Source organism: Coenobita brevimanus, chromosome 85 (genome assembly GCF_032717465.1).
Source record: "Coenobita brevimanus isolate Jiangsu-jjx chromosome 85, ASM3271746v2, whole genome shotgun sequence".
Lineage (NCBI taxonomy): Eukaryota > Metazoa > Arthropoda > Malacostraca > Decapoda > Coenobitidae > Coenobita > Coenobita brevimanus.
Genome location: NC_137038.1, coordinates 19,062,583 through 19,076,330, shown reverse-complemented (window position 1 = coordinate 19,076,330; position 13,748 = coordinate 19,062,583). Strand labels below are relative to the sequence as shown.

Genomic DNA, 13,748 nt, shown 5'->3' with positions numbered 1-13,748 from the left:
ACCCAGCTAATAGTCGCTGAGCCAATCAGAAGAGAGATTTCATAAACCTTGAAAGATTGTGGGCCAATCAAAATGGAGTTTCAAAATGTTAAATACACTTATCCAAGCGCGCCATTACATCACTCAAACAACTACGATATTCATCCCAAGACATACAAGACATGACAAGTGACGAGTCCCCTATCAAATGAATTCGTCGAGCAAATTTTACACATGAGATGATGGCGTTAATACAGGGTTGGCTCGCCAGACAGACAGTGCTGAAGAACAATCACATCACCTTGGGTATAACTATAGTGTGGGGTGAAAGATCCACATCATATTAACAAAACATAGTGATAATTTTGAAAATATCGAGATCCAAACTGAGACCCTTTTACCTGAATAAACTATACAGTATATCATTGGCTTCAGACTGTATCATTACAACTCCCACAGACTTAAACCATGTTTTAATGGACAGTGCATCGGTCTGCATTTTTACAGATGTAAGGGGGCACGATAGCTCAGTGGTAAAGCATCGAGCTCATAATCGGGGGATTGCGAGTTCGAGCCTCGCCCGGGACTGCCGTGCCGGGAGTGGTAGGGCGCTCCTGTAACCTAGCGGGGCTATATGATCCGAAACAGGGTCTAGCTCGGGGGAACGCCATTTCTCCATTTACAGATGTAAGCAGTAGAAACGAAAAATTTCCCCTCTTTGCTTACCTCTTGGCATCTTAACTTCCTTAAGAGATTTTCTGTACAACACGTGTGCCACTCTTAATTATTCTGCTCACACGTCCCTGTGTTAAGCCTAATGTGTCTGCCAACACACTCTGAAATGAGCCGTTGCATAAAATCTGAATGCTATTAACACTTCCAAATGACATGACACAGCACGGGATCTTCTTGTCGCTGGTCCAACTAGTGGTTCAACTCTTGCACACCAGTGAAGGAGTTCTTGTCTGGGAAACCTATAATATCTCAACAAATGTTCGCCACTGTAAGCAAATGGATCCATTATGTCTATATAGTTCCTCTCAAATTTCATCGCTCTTCGTAATGCCAGTTCTACCAGTAAAACCACTTGTAACTCCATCTACGTTCACAGAAAAGGGTAAATAAACAAACTTAGCATCACATTATTCGGTTTGGTTATTAGAGAAACATCCACGATGCGACACTACGATCAGCTTAAGGGTGCTTGTCAGAAATCGTAGCGCTACGAGCAATTATGGCGGATGGAGGACCGTAAAATTTGTTTGAACATACAGCTTAGCGGTTTACGAGCACGCTATAATTATCGCCCCACTACGATGATCTTAGCGGCCGTTACGAGCTTTCAAACATCCCACCCCAGGTGATTACGATGGTGCTGCCCTCGAGGGGGTCTGTCAGTTGCCAAGCGGGCGCGTGTGCCTTGCATGTTTAGGCTTGTGTGTGTGTGTGTGCGTGTTCTTACCTAATTGTTCTTATCTAATTGTATCTTTACAGGAATGAGTCAAGCTCGTCCTGTCTCGTGTCTTAAACCATATTTATCGTACATATCCTTAAATTTGTGAATTGTTTTGGCACACACTATTTCATTCGGTAGTGCATTCCACTGATCAATTGCTCTGTTTGGGAAACTGAATTTCCTTACGTCTTTACCACCTCTCTTCTTAAGCAGTTTTTTGCAGTGTCCTCTTGCTGATGCTTCCCCATATGTTAAGTAATCATTTATGTCTATTTTCTCCTTCCCTGATATGCACTTATATAGCATTATCATGTCACCTCTTTTCCTTCTCTCCTGTAGTGTTGGTATATTTAGTTTATTTAGTCTTTCTCCGTAGCTTAGATCCCTTAAGCTTGGTACCCATCTTGTAGCGGCCCTTTGAACTTTTTCAATCTTCTCTATGTGTTTTTTGAGATGAGGACTCCAGACTAATGATGCATACTCCAGGGTTGGTCTGATGAATGATATTATCCTTCTTAGCATGTCTTCATTTATGTATGTGAATGCTATTCTCATATTTGCAAGCAGTGTATACATGTTCCGTACCTTCTCACTGATGTGATCAGCCGGAGATAGTCTGTTATTGATGATCACACCTAGGTCCTTCTCTTTTTCTGATGTGTGTAGGGTTTTATTTCCTAACGTATAATCCCAGTCAGGTCTTTTTCCGCTTTTACCAAACTTGATTACATGACACTTGTCCACATTGAATTCCATTTGTCATGTATTACTCCATTCATGAAGTTTTTTTAATTCTTCTTGTAGCTCTTTACAAGAGTCTGTGTTAGTAATTCTCCTTTGTATTTTTGCATCATCTGCAAACATATTTAGATAGCTTCCACTTCCAGTGTTACTGTCTATATCATTTATATACAATAAAAACATGATTGGTGCCAGCACTGAACCCTGTGGTACTCCACTAGTCACTTCTTTCCATGATGAGTAGTTTCCCCTTAGTACTGTTCTCATTTCTCTTTTTATAAGAAAATCTTCCATCCAACAAAACAGTTTACCTCGAATTCCTCCTTGATGGTACAGTTTCCATAAAAGTCTTTGATGTGGTACTGTGTCAAATGTTTTCTTGAAATCTAAATAGATACTGTCCACCCATCCTTTCCTTTCCTGTATTGTATTTGTTACTCTGTCATAGTAGCTCAACAGATTAGTAACACATGATTTTCCTTTTCTGAAACCAAACTGTCTTTCTGTTATCATACTATGTTCTTCTAGGTGATTTACCCAAGCTTTTCTTATAAGCTTTTCTAATACCTTGCTAACAACACTGGTCAGTGATACTGGTCGGTAGTTGAGTGGATTTTGTCTCTTCCCTTTCTTGAATAAGGGGACAATATTTGCTTTCTTCCAAATATCAGGTAGTTTACCTTGACTCAAGGATTTCTTGAAAATTAAAAATAATGGTTAATTAACTCCTTTGCACATTCTCGTAGCACCCAACATGAAATTTCATCAGGACCATTTGCTTTTCTTCTGTCTAATCTACTTAACTCTTCCTGTATTACTTTTTCTGATATTTGTATATCTGGTAGTATGTGTGAACATGCATGTTCCACATAGTCCCTCTCAAAATTTTTCTCTTCTGTAAAAACTGATTGGAAATTCTTATTTAGTGCTTCACAAATATATTTCTCTTGTGTATAGGTGATTCCCTCGTCCGTAATGGATTGTATTATATCTTTTACTTTGGTTTTGCTTCTGATATAGCTGTAAAACAGCTTCGGTTGATCACTACTTTTATTTATGATATCCTCCTCAAACTGTTTTTGGGCTTCCCTCCTTATTCTTGTATAATCGTTTCTTGCCTGTTTGTAATTATTATATGCCCTTTCACTATTCTGTCTTCTGTATCTATTCCACAACAAATCTCTTCTTTCTTTTGATTTTTTACATTGTGTATTGAACCATTTCTGTATTTTCTTATCTGCTTCTTTGTGCTGTGGGATGTACTTCTGGACTCCTACTTCATAAAATTCACAGGATTTTTTATATATAGCATTCAAATCTTGTCCTCTAAGCTCATTTTCCCAATCAGCTTCTAAGAAATACTTCTTTAGGTCTTGATAATTTCCCTTTTTATACTTTAGCCCTTTTTGTAACTTTCATTGTGTGTGTGTGTGTGTGTGTGTGTCTTACCTAATTGTATCTTTACAGGAATGAGTCAAGCTCGTACTGTCCCGTGTCTTTAACCATATTTATCGTACATATCCTTAAATTTATGAATTGTTTTGGCACACACTATTTCCTTCCGTAGTGCATTCCATTGATCAATTGCTCTGTTTGGGAAACTGAATTTCCTTACGTCTTTACCACCTCTCTTCTTATGCAGTTTTTTGCAGTGTCCTCTTGCTGATGCTTCCCCATATGTTAAGTAATCATTTATGTCTATTTTCTCCTTCCCTGATATGCACTTATATAGCATTATCATGTCACCTCTTTTCCTTCTCTCCTGTAGTGTTGGTAGATTCAGTTTATTTAGTCTTTCTTCGTAGCTTAGGTCCCTTAAGCTTGGTATCCATCTTGTAGCGGCCCTTTGAACTTTTTCAATCTTGTCTATATGCTTTTTGAGATGAAGACTCCAGACTACTGATGCATATTCCAGGGTTGGTCTAATGAATGATGTTATTATCCTTCTTAGCATGTCTTCATTTATGTATGTGAATGCTATTCTCATATTTGCAAGCAGTGTATACATGTTCCATACCTTCTCGCTGATGTGGTCAGCCGGTGATAGTCTGTTATTGATAATCACACCTACGTCTTTCCCTCTTTCTGATGTGTATAGGGTTTTATTTCCTAACTTATAATCCCAATCAGGTCTTTTTCCACTTTTACCAAACTTGATTACATGACACTTGTCCACATTGAATTCCATTTGCCATGTACTACTCCATTCATGAAGTTTATTTAATTCTTCTTGTAGCTCTTTACAAGAGTCTGTGTTAGTAATTGTCCTTTGTATTTTTGCATCATCTGCAAACATATTCAGATAGCTCTCATTTCCAGTGTTACTGTTTATATCATTTATATACACTAAAAACATGATTGGTGTCAGCACTGAACCCTGTGGTACTCCACTAGTCACTTCTTTCCATGATGAGTAGTTTCCTCTTAGTACTGTTCTCATTTCTCTTTTTATGAGAAAGTCTTGCATCCAACAAAACAGTTTGCCTCGAATTCCTCCTTGATGGTACAGTTTCCATAAAAGTCTTTGGTGTGGTACTGTGTCAAAAGCTTTCTTGAAATCTAAATAGATACTGTCCACCCATCCTTTCCTTTCCTGTATTGTATTTGTTACTCTGTCATAGTAGCTCAACAGATTAGTAACACATGATTTTCCTTTTCTGAAACCAAACTGTCTTTCTGTTATCATACTATGTTCTTCTAGATGATTTACCCAAGCTTTTCTTATAAGCTTTTCTAATACCTTGCTAACAACACTGGTCAGTGATACTGGTCGGTAGTTGAGTGGATTTTGTCTATTTCCTTTCTTGAATAAGGGGACAATATTTGCTTTTTCCAAATATCAGGTAGTTTACCTTGACTCAAGGATTTCTTGAAAATTAAAAATAATGGTTTACTTAACTCCTTTGCACATTCTCGTAATACCCAACATGAAATTTCATCAGGACCACTTGCTTTTCCTCTGTCTAATCTACTTAACTCCTCCTGTATTACTTTTTCTGCTATTTGTATATCTGGTAGTATGTGTGGACATGCGTGTTCCACATAGTCCCTCTCAAAATTTTTTTCTTCTGTAAAAACTAATTGGAAATTCTTATTTAGTGCTTCACAGATATCTTTCTCTTGTGTATAAGTGATTCCCTCGTCCGTAATGGACTATATTATATCTTTTACTTTGGTTTTGCTTCTGATATAGCTGTAAAACAGCTTTGGTTGATCACTACTTTTATTTATTATATCCTCCTCAAACTGTTTTTGAGCTTCCCTCCTTATTCTTGTATAGTCCTTTCTTGCCTGTTTGTAATTATTATACGCCCTTTCACTATTGTGTCTTCTGTATCTATTCCACAACAAATCTCTTCTTTCTTTTGATTTTTTACATTCTGTATTGAACCATTTCTGTATTTTCTTATCTGCTTCTTTGTGCTGTGAAATGTACTTCTGGACTCCTATTTCATAAAATTCACAGAATTTTTTATATACAGCATTTAAATCTTGTCCTCTAAGCTCATCTTCCCAATCAACTTCTAAGAAATACTTCTTTAGGTCTTGATAATTTCCCTTTTTATAGTTTAGGCTCTTTTTGTAACTGTCATTACTGTTTACTATGTCATATGCTATCCTGAAGTTATAATTTAGTACTGCATGATCGCTTTTGCCGAGTGGAGGGTGATATATTAAACTGTCAATATCATTTTCTTGCCTAGTAAATATTAGATCTAGCACTGAAGGTACATCAAGTCCTCTTTTTCTGGTGGTTTCCCTCACATGTTGCGTTAGGAAGAACTCTTGTACGAGATCCAGGAGCTTTTGGTCCCAACAGCTTTATTGGCTAATTATATCTAGAGTATTCTAATTTATATTTGTATTGAAATCCCCAGTTAGTATAATTCTTTCCGATTTCTCTTCCATCTTATGTAGTAATGATCTTATACTCTGAATTGTACTCTCTGCCAGGTCCTCATATTCGTCTCTTTCCCATGTGTTTGATCTGGGTGGCATGTACAAATTGGCTACAATTACTTTACCTTCAGATGTGTTGATCTCTACTGCAATCAGTTCTACTTGTGATGGTATATCCAGGTTTATTTCCTTGACTTTTAGATTTTTCTTAGTTAATATTATAATTCCTTCTCCTTTTTTTAAATTTCTGTCTCTTCTCCATATATTGTATTCCTCTAAGTTTAGTATGTCATTGGATATCCTTGGTGTTAATTTTGTTTCAGTTAGGCATATTATTTGTGGTTCATTTTCTCTGACATAGTCATTCATCTCTAGTATTTAGATACCATTCCATCCACATTTGAGTACATCAACTTTATCATCTTGTTTATATACTTGTCATGACATGGTTCTACTACCTTCCTCCTTTTTCTTCCATCCTGTTTGTGTACCACTTTCGTACCTGCAATCCTATTACTTTGTAAAAAAAATTTATTCTTCTCCTCTTCTGTTCTTCCCTCATTTTTTGTTTTTGCTTCCTCCCTTTTCTCTTTCAGTAATTCCAGTTCCTCTTGTATTAGGCATCTTTTTATCCATACATTTTTGAACTCCTCTTTTTCCATAAGATTCTTTGCATTTTTTAGTATCTCTTCCACAGTGTTTGCACTCTGGAAAGTCACCTTTAGAGGTCTTGTCTTGCTTTTCTCATATTTCCCTAACCTTTTGTGTTCCTCTATGTCTTTACTACAGATTTCCTCTGATACTTCTTTCAGTAAGCTCATTACATTTGCCATCTCCTTTTTGTCTCTTGTGATCTTGTTTTTTATTTCTTCCTCTTCTATACCAGAGATTACTATAGATTTGTTTATCTCTACTGAATCTCTGACTAACTTTGGATTGTTTTGGATTATTCTTTTCACTTCCTTTTTAATGCTTTTTTCCTCCACCCTTGTTTCTAAGTCTTTCTTTACTTTCACCATTTCAGCATACGTGGTTTCTACATCATTTTTGTAGCTTTGCACAGCTTCATTCACCTGTGTTATCTTTTCCTCAATATCACTGCTCTGGTCCATAAGACTGCTTGCTTGCCTAATTGTCTCTGTGTCATTTTTTAACTCTTCCATAACACTCTCGTGATTGACTACTGTACTTGCCATTTCACTCACTTTCTTCCTAAGCGTACTCAATTCCACTGTTAGTTCACTGATGGTTGTGTCTTTCTTATTGGCCTCCCTTCCTAGTTTTTCTATCTCTTCCTTTTGCAAGTGCATTTGCTTCTTTATTTCATCAATTTCATTTTTGAAAGCCATTTCTAGTTTGTGTACACGTTCAACCAGTCTATTGTGAGTCTCCACTTCAATCAGTTCTTGGTAGAAATCATCATTTTGCTTTTTACTTTTATCCCTTTTCTTTTCCAAATTTGTTTTACTAAAGTATGTATCCATTTTGCAATACTAAAATAACAGAGTATGTACTTACAGAGTATGTACACTTTCCCCGTGTTGCTGTAATCTTAACAAACCTCAGCTGACTCAGCACATTTTTAACTCTTGGTTCTTCTTTCTTTTGTTTGAACAAATCTTGTTTAAACTTTTTTTTTTCCTTTTAATAATGAAAAATCATTTAGTCTAACCTGGTACAGAGCTTGACTCATACAAAGATACTAATTAGGTAATGCCACTGGCCGTGTTGTTTCGGTACGGAGCGCCGATGTCGGACGTCTGCCTTGTATGTGTGTGTGTGTAAAATATAAGATAAATGTATCATGATCCCGTTTACCGTCTCTGCATGTCCGCTTATGTCACTAGGTTTTGTCTGTCAGATACAGTGATTCACTTGATATGTTGCTTATTTGGAATATGAAATGCTTGATGCATTTATATTGATTATTTATATTTGACTTGTGACACCGTTCCGTCTACTCATGTTAGAATAGGTGCAGTGCACTGGGAAACAACAGCTAATACATATGCACACATTAGAATCATGATTGTATGCATATACAACGGTCAGGGGACAAGAAACAACTGGTGGTCAGGGTGAGAGCGGTGCGCTAAGGCTCCCCTTTTCCTACATTTATATAGCGTACCAGTGAGTTTAAATAGGCTGGGAGATACGAAAAAGCGCTCATAAAAATCTAGTAGATGAAATGTCAGACAATCAAGGTGCAAGTTTCTCTCAAAGAGTAGTAACCAGAAGTTTAGTGGGTCGTGAAGGTCGGGGACGCGGATACAGCGCCACCGGCACCACACCAAAACAAAGAGGAGATGCTACACACGTGCAACAAACTACACCACCACAACACAGGACTGGTACATTTCAACATCAGCGAATATTGGCAACTACTCCCAGTACTGGGCAAGGGACTACAAGTGAGGATAAACCAGTGTGCAGGTGGGCCAAATGGAAAATGTACATATAATCAAACATCAGGACCTAGTGACTGGATAGCCTGTGACGGCTGTACAAAATGGTATCACTGTGAATGTGTAGGTATGTCAAGAGAAGTCCTTAACTTTTTCAGCAAGGATTGTAGGTCATATATTTGCAATGGATGTTCCAGTGATGTTCCTGATCTTTTTAATGCTAAGAATTTTCTCAAGGACCTAGGGAGCAAAATAAAAGAAATTGAGAAGGAAATGACCACCATGAAAGAGAAAATAGAAAACCTGGAAGCCAAAACAGACTACCATGAAAATGAGGAATTCAAGGAGGCTGTACAGAAACAGATATTTGAGTACCATCAGGATTAGAGAAAGACTTCAGGAGGCCTAACCTGATCCTGTCAGGGGTGCCTGAGTCAACAGCTACACATCCCAGTGATAAATTTAATGATGACATCTCCTTTCTCAAAGATATAGTCAAGGATCTTGGTGTTGCTGGGGAAGTGGAGATTAAGACAATGGTAAGATTAAACCATCGTGCTCAACAACAGACTGCAACAGAAACAACTCAGGTAAGACCTAGACTTCTCAAAGTAGTACTAAGAGAAGAGAAAATGAAGTGGAAAATCTTAAAGGAGAGCAAAAAGTTAAAGGAAATGGCTAGACCTGATAAGATGAACATAAGAATAATGCTAGACCATACTTACAAGGAAAGACAAATGCATGCAAAGCTAGTCAAAGAGAGGGATGAAAAAAACGAAATATTGATGAGACAGGGGAACACAAGGAAGAAGTGGATCGTAGTGAGTGGAAGGCTGAAACTAGCTGCAGCGGGAGAGCAGAATGTGGGACCTACAACAGCTCCCCCACTGCCGAGTCTGAACACATCCCTGCCGGGATCACCCCAGCTTCAGTTTCCTCCTCACTTAGTACAAGACCAATAGATGAACTCAGCTGTATGTATACAAATGTTGATGGCATTAATACCACCAACAAGCGTGATCTCCTTGGATTAGCTGTTGTTAACGAAAAACCACAAATCATATTCATTACAGAGACTAAGTTGAGTTCAATGGAATCATCTGCCTGGTACCTCAATTGCCATTCATACATAGTGTACAAGAAAGACAGAGTAGCCAGAACTGGTGGAGGCGTCGCCATTCTAGTGAGGAATGATGTGCCCTCATCAGAATGTACATACCCTGTTCAAGAAAAAATTGAGGCTGTAGCGTGTGAAGTGAACATTGGAGGTAACACAATACTTCTGGGATGTATGTATAGGCCACCAAACTATACAGAAGAATACAATCGTGGTCTCAGGCAGACTCTACTTGAATTGTGCAATATTAGAGTAAAACAGGTATTAATATGTGGAGACTTTAATTTTAAGGAGATAGACTGGGAAAATCACTACATAGGAGGACCACAGAGCGAACAGGTCATATTTTATTAAACTTGCCAGGAAGCCTTCCTCCATCAGCACGTAGCGGAGTTCATTAGAGCTCGAGGTAGCGATACCTTGACTTTGTTAGATCTCATCCTTACCAAAAATGAACTAGAAGTAAGTGACATAGAGTACAAAGCTCCAGTTGGAGCCAGTGATCATTGTGTACTAGTCATAAAGATGGCTGTAGATACGAGACTTTACCATAAAGGTGACTACGTGCGGTCGAAGGCAATGCTCAGTGATGTGGACTGGAATGAACTTATGGACAAAAGCGTCGAGGAGATCTGGAAAGGTTTCTTGGATGAGTACAGTCGGGTAGTCAAAGTCTGCGTCCCAGTGCAGCCAACTACATGGAGTGTAACAAAAAGCAGACCCAAATGGATGACTCAGAAAGCACTGAGCAAAATAAAACAGAAAGAAGCAGCCTAGATAAGATACCGCCAGAGGAGAACCAGAGCAAGGTACAGAGCTTACTGCAGAGTAAGGAAGAGTCGACCAGAGCGGTGAGAGAAGCTGTGTGCCAGTTTGAGAAGACCCTTGCAGAGGAAGTCAAAGAAAAACCGCGTGCCTTCTTTGCCTATGCTCGAAGTAAGACAAGAATAAAGGAATCCGTGTCTAGGATCAAACAACCTGATGGGACTTTAACAACTTCCACCCAAGAAGCATGTGAGTTACTGAACAAGGAGTTCCAGAAGGTTTTCACCAAAGAGACGAACACCCCAATTCCAAGGACGCTGCACGAATTCGAAGGCGAAGAGTTAAGTAGATGCGAGTTCACAGTGGATGATACAAGAAAACTACTAGAAGGCCTTCGAGAAAACTCCGCACCCGGACCAGATGGAGTTCACCCGAAAGTGTTGAAGGAATGTGCATCCAAGCTGGCTTTCCCTCTCTGGTTGTTGTTTAGGAAAACCCTCACTGATAGAAGAATACCTGAGGATTGGTGAAAGGTGAACGTCACCCCAATTTTCAAGAAGGGAGATAAGTCAGACCCTCTCAACTACCGGCCAGTAAGCCTAACTTCTGTACCATGTAAGGTTATGGAGAAACTGCTAAAACAGAAAATGGTTGATCACTTGGAAAATAACAATCTTATAAATAAGTCCCAACATGGATTCAGAACAGGGAGGTCCTGCCTGACACAATTACTGGAGTTCTTTGAAGAGCTAGAGGATGCACTTGACGAGGGGGTTGGTGCGGACATCTTATATCTAGATTGCAGGAAAGCCTTCGACACTGTCCCCCACCTTTGCATACTCAACAAACTAAGAGCAATGGCAAATACTGGTGATATTTTAGCCTGGATTAAGAACTTTCTGAGCAGGAGGGTCCAACGATTTGTCATGAAGGACTCACACTCAGTGTCACAGGGTCTGGAGTGGAGTACTCCAAAGGAGTGTGCTCGGGCCGATACTCTTCCTGGTGTACATAAATGACCTTATGGACTCGGTACGGTCAAGCAATAAGCTCTTCGCAGACGATCCCAAGCTCTACAGAAGAATCAGAAACCTAGCAGATGGAGAGTTTCTTCAGGAGGACATCACCAGACTACAGGAGTGGAGCAGAAAAAAAGGGATTAATCCCCGAGCTAGACCTCATCAGATCATATAGCCCTGCTAGGGTTACAGGAGAGCGCTACCCCTCCCAGCACAGCAGCCACCGGGCGGGGCGCGAACTTGCAACCTCACAATTACGAGCCCAACACCCTACCACCGAGCTACCGCGCTCCCCAGTGTAGCAGAAAATGGCTTCTAAATTTCAGTGAGAAGTGCAAGGGCATGCATCTTGGGAGAGGATATCCAGAGTACCGGTACCATATGGGTGATGCTCCACTAACCACCACAGAGGAGGAGAAGGACCTAGGTGTATACGTTACCCCCAACCTGAAGCCAACAGTACAAGTTGCCAAGGCAGCAGCCAATGCAAACTCCATGGTGGGACTCTTAAGAAAAACTTACACATTCCTGGATGCAGAGATGTTTCTCCCGTTGTACAAATATTTGATCAGGCCACGGATGGAATACAGTGTCCAAGCATGGTCACCATACACCCGTCGAGACATTAACAAGCTCGAACAAGCACAACGGAGAGCCACTAAACTAGTCCTGGAGCAATCCGAACTTCCTACGGGGAAAGGCTGGCCCGTCTTGGCCTCACCACACTGGAGGAAAGGAGGATACGTGATGACATGATTCAGACATACAAGGTACTCCACGGTATTGATGCAGTTAAAGATGGAAATTTTCTTCAACTTGCATCAAGAGACAACCAACCAAACACCAGAGGACACAGCCTGAAGCTAGCCAAACTCAGGCACAGAACCACATGGAGGACAAAATTTTTTAATGCAAGAGTAGTGAACCATTGGAACAGTCTCCCGGATGAAGTAGTCACGAGCCAGAGTGTGAATGCTTTTAAAAATTGGTATGATAAGTATGTTGAGACTGTAAAACAGAGAAGAGCCACCTTTTATGAGCACTGACTCCTATGTCTCTTAACTATCACTAAAGGTAAGCATATTGAGGAGAATATGATATGCTAAAATTTCACCTGTTAGGTGAAGGAGAATATAACATGCTAAAACTTCACCTGATAGTGTACGAGTAAACTGTAATGGGAATGATATCTTTCAACACCTGTTGCTCAGTATTTCCATGAATCTTTAACCATTCCAGTTGCAACTGTTAAGTATTTAAGATAGCAGTGGTTAGTTCATAATGAAATTCCAGGAAATAATAAGGAAGGGGGGGGGATGGTGCCTCATCATTATGCAACCAATGGTTTTGACTGTTATCACATACCCAGCAACACTGAAATATTTATGATTAACATTTACAAATGTGTAAATGGAATGTTTCTAATAACCGTGAGAATCGTCCTCTGTCAGGAAAATTTAGAAAAAAAAAAAAATTAACACAAGAGTTTATTTAACCCCTACACCACGGGCATGTTTACCAATGTTTTGCGTGTGCCGCGGGGTTATTCGGGCTCCGACAGACTCTCAAAAAATATTTGCCAAAAATCAGTTATTAGTCCTAGAATATTAAAATTACATATGCTTATGGCACATACCTTCAGCTTTCTCCTGGAATGTTTGTTGAGCCTTCGTCGGTTACTGTAGGACTTGTGGAGACCTCTGAAGTTGGGTAACGAAGTCTCCACTTTACACTTCCCGACAACCCATAATATGATTACCACAGCTAGATATTAACACTATAAACACTACTCTATGATTTTCAAGTAGTTTGGGATCCATACTCCAAAAAAAAAAACACTGCGAAAGCAATGAAAATTACGAGCGCGTCTGACCGTCGCACTTGCGCTAGTTCGCTTTTGGTACTCTGTCATTTATTATTCATAAAACCCCTCACACTTTATATTTCTATTATTATATAACATTATATATATCTACAGTCTTTATCCATGAGTTTCCTTCAGTAGTATTAATTTATTGTCACTGTAGGGATTCAATTTCTTTCAGTAAAATACGTAGCATTCACTTTCTCGTCCTGTATACTACCATTGAGAGTGAATGTCACTTTCACCCTCACTCTCATAACTCATAGTATTTAGACATGCTAGAGTGAAACTTTGACTTTCATTACTCTTAGGGTATATACTCGTACTCTTATAATACTACTCATTTACATTTCTATTTACGTTCTCTATTTTATTTACGTTATTTGCATTTCTATTTTATTTACACTGTGTTATGCACTGTCACTTGAAGTAACTTATAAAACTATTTTCCATTGTTCACGTATATTTACATTCATTACTTTCACTTGCTGTTTACACATTA

General features: G+C 39.1%; 2 protein-coding genes across 2 annotated transcripts; both read left to right on the top strand.

Annotated features, from left to right (window-relative positions):
• Positions 1-9,017: 9,017 nt before the first annotated feature.
• LOC145410464 (uncharacterized) lies at positions 9,018-10,893 on the top strand. Its single transcript, XM_080280615.1, has 3 exons — positions 9,018-9,071; positions 9,962-10,238; positions 10,289-10,893. Exons 1-3 carry the CDS (start codon positions 9,018-9,020, stop codon positions 10,891-10,893), a joined length of 936 nt encoding a protein of 311 aa, XP_080136741.1.
• Positions 10,894-11,010: 117 nt separating this feature from the next.
• Positions 11,011-11,382, top strand: LOC145410462 (uncharacterized). Its single transcript, XM_080280614.1, has one exon. It carries the CDS (start codon positions 11,011-11,013, stop codon positions 11,380-11,382), a length of 372 nt encoding a protein of 123 aa, XP_080136740.1.
• Positions 11,383-13,748: the final 2,366 nt, after the last annotated feature.